Source organism: Neopelma chrysocephalum, unplaced genomic scaffold, assembly GCF_003984885.1.
Source record: "Neopelma chrysocephalum unplaced genomic scaffold, ASM398488v2 Primary Assembly neopelma1_65, whole genome shotgun sequence".
Classification (NCBI taxonomy): domain Eukaryota; kingdom Metazoa; phylum Chordata; class Aves; order Passeriformes; family Pipridae; genus Neopelma; species Neopelma chrysocephalum.
The window spans coordinates 1,756,632-1,759,792 of record NW_020897722.1 but is presented as its reverse complement, the minus strand read 5'-3'; the positions used below and the strand labels follow the sequence as shown (position 1 = coordinate 1,759,792).

Here is a 3,161-nt window from a genome sequence, read left to right as displayed (position 1 = left end):
TTGCCAGGGGGAGATTCCCATGGGGACATTGCCAGGGGGAGATTCCCGTGGGGACATGGCTGCCAGGACACATCCTCCATGCAGGGATGGTGTCCACAGCGAGTCCAGGCAGCTGCAGCTCTTGGAAGTCAGTGCTCTTTGCTCTCACCCCGGTGAGGATCAGATTCCAACCCAAAATAAGGAGGTGGAGTTGCACAATTTATCTTATGATTATTATTTTTTGTCTTTTTTTTTTCTTTTAATTTGGACTGTTTGAAGTTAAGGATGGAACACCCAGTGTGGTTTGAGGTGGGGTCAGGAGCTGGGTGCAGAAGCAGCCATGTCCTCTCTTGCTCTGTCCTCCATGGCTCGGTGGCGAACAGAAGGCTCCAGGGAGACCTGAGAGCCCCTTCCACGGCCTAAAAGGTCTCTAAGAGAGCTGGAGAGGGACTTGGGACAAGGGCCTGGAGGGACAGGACAAGGGGGAATGGCTTCCCACTGCCAGAGGGCAGAGTTATATGGGATATTGGGAGGAAATTCTTCCCTGTGAGGGTGGGGAGGCCCTGGCACAGGTTGCCCAGAGAAGCTGTGGCTGCCCCTGGATCCCTGGAAGTGTCCAAGGCCTGGTTGAACAGGGCTTGGAGCAACCTGGGCTAGTGGAAGGAGCAGCTGCCTGTGGCCACCACTTGCTAACATGGGCACTGTCACAGCAGGGAGTGAGTTCCCCAAAGCAAAGAAGAGGTGAACTCATGTTCAGACCATGAATATGGAAAAGCAAATACAAGGAGGATTGTAACTGGAAAAAAGGGATGGGTGTTCCCTTCCCAAGGCAGTTTTCAAGCAGCTCTGCTCCAGAAGAGCAACACTGGGATGTTTCTGTGGTGCTGTGTAACAGATGTAGAGCTGTGTTTGTAGCATTTTTCAAAACCACATATAAGCAACAAATTGCCTGTAATATCAACAGCAGTCACAGATGCTCGTCTTTAAATACCCTGAACATCTGTCAGAAGAATGAAAAATGTCAACAAGAGGCAGCATCCGTCTTTAGTCCTTTGTCACCTACCAAGAAGCAGCTTAAGAACCAAAAATGTTGGTTCCAGCAGCTAATCCAGCTTCATTAAACTTTCTGTGTCTCTTATTTTACAGATTTTGCTGGAATAAATCAGCTTTTCCCCTCCCATAGCTTTGCTTTAGAGGCTGGGAGAGCCTCAAGCTTTCCTACCAACTCTGTTTATGCCTCCAGTCCCAAACAACACTCAGGTTGCACCTTCCTTTCAGGAGGAGAAGCCAAAGGGCTCCTCTTTGCTGTGAGTCACCATGAGGGGAAGGAAGATCCTGGTTTTGAGGATCTTGCTCCTTTTTTGTCATGTTCTCCAGAAAACCTGACTGAGCCAGGGTGTCCAAGCAAGGAGAACCATCCCTACATGCCACTGCTCTGGAGGGTTGATGTGTCCCTGTTCAAAAAAGGGAATCCACAGGGGTAGGATATCTGTAATACTCTGGGAATTTGGATTTCTGTGTGTTTTTTTTTCTGCTGAGAAGGCAGAGGTTGTTGAGCTGTGTGCCAAGAGGCCTAGAGGAGCCCTCACTCTGGGTCACCAGAGCAGAACAGGAGGGTCCCCAGCCATGCCCTGCTCATGACCTGATTTTACAAGGCTCTGGCCACATCCTTGAAGGGTCTGTGTGATTCCTGCTGAGACCCCCCATTCCCAGCCAGATCCCATTGGCTCGTGTCCCATGCTCCTTCCCCAAGTTTTTCTCCATCCTTGCCATCTGGATTATTTTTTTCCTTGTGTTAACCCCTTTTTCTCTCCGGCTGAGCAGCTGTGACCCCAAGGGAATGATGGCAATGATGGTCACCACCTGCTGAAGGACAAACAGTCCATGCACAGCCATGGACTGAGCTGAGGAGCCAGGTGGGGGGCTCTATGTCTGTACCTGCTCTTTAATTACAGGGTAGGAAGTTCAGCCTGTCTAAAATAGGAAAAAATGCCCAGCAGCCTCATCCACAGCAGCTCAGGGAGCGAGGGGAGGCATCTCCTTCCCCATTCAAATGATTCTCCAGAAACGTTCTCAGACTAAACAGTTATTAAGAGCTTCTGAGAGAGGTTCAAATAAACATCCCTCTCCTGCAGAGATAAGGGGAAAGCTCCACACAATTGCTTTGAATCTGATCCTTTGGCTGTTAATGTTAAATAAATTGAAAAGGGCCATGAGGGAAGGAGCCCCTGGGGGGTCACCTCTGCTTATTTGTCTCATTGTGGCAGCGTCTGTCCAGACTGGGATCCTGTGCTGCTCCTGCAAACCCCATTCCAAAGGGCTGGCAAAGCAGCACACATCTCATCCAGAAATGATAAGGGACAGAGATTTTGGAGCAGGACCATGAGCCAGGACGGTGAGAGCCTGGGGCAGCAGGAGGAGGCAGGAACGGGGCCGTGGGCGCTGGAGGAGCTCCACGCACGGCTCCCGAACCAGGAGGGAGATTCTGAGCAAGGTGCAAGTGCCAGCTGTGGTTTTTCCCCCCCCCGTATGAAGGCAGTGATTAATGTTACATTTCAGACATTTTTCCTTTTAGCCCCTTCTCAGACTATTTAGAGACAGGCAGATCCGGGCAGCGATAGCGAGGCCGAGGGGTGGCCGGCGGCTGGGCCAGCACGGGGGGGGGTGTCCCATGGGGAGGGGGTTTGGGGGGAGCAGAGCCCATCACCGGGAGGGAAATCACCTTCCTCTGGCCTGGTTGTGTGTCCCACACAGGCTGCCACATCCGCAGAGTGGTGAACATCTCCTTCGGCCTCCTCCTCGCCTACCTCAGCGTGCCCGTGGTCCTGAACCTGCTCAACTCCAGACAAGTCATGAACACCTCGTTCAACCCCCTCAGGATAGTCAACACCTATGGAGCTTTTGGGAGGTACACCCTGTTTAATGGCACTTCCTATGGCTCTGCTCCTTTCCCCAGGATATTCCAAAGCCACACAGTCTGTGTGCCTTGAATCTGAACAGAAATCCTGCCGGGAGCCAGGAGACTCGGAATATCTGTTTGTGAGAGAGAGGGAGAAAAGGAGCAGGTTTCTTTCCCACTGAACTGCATTTTATGGAATATCTGTTTGTGAGAAGGAAGGAGAAAAGGAGCAGCTATCCTTCCCACTGAACTACATTTTATGGAATATCTGTTTGTGAGAAGG

The 3,161-nt window shown here is 51.3% G+C and overlaps 1 protein-coding gene across 2 annotated transcripts in view; it reads left to right on the top strand.

Moving 5' to 3' along the window:
* LMF1 (lipase maturation factor 1) overlaps positions 1–3,161 on the top strand; it is a 159,914-nt gene that overhangs the window by 136,424 nt on the left and 20,329 nt on the right. For both annotated transcript variants that reach the window (XM_027683904.1, XM_027683905.1), the window contains exon 8: positions 2,734–2,887. In XM_027683904.1, coding sequence (XP_027539705.1) covers positions 2,734–2,887 — 154 coding nt within the window. The remainder of the gene's footprint in view (positions 1–2,733; positions 2,888–3,161) is intronic.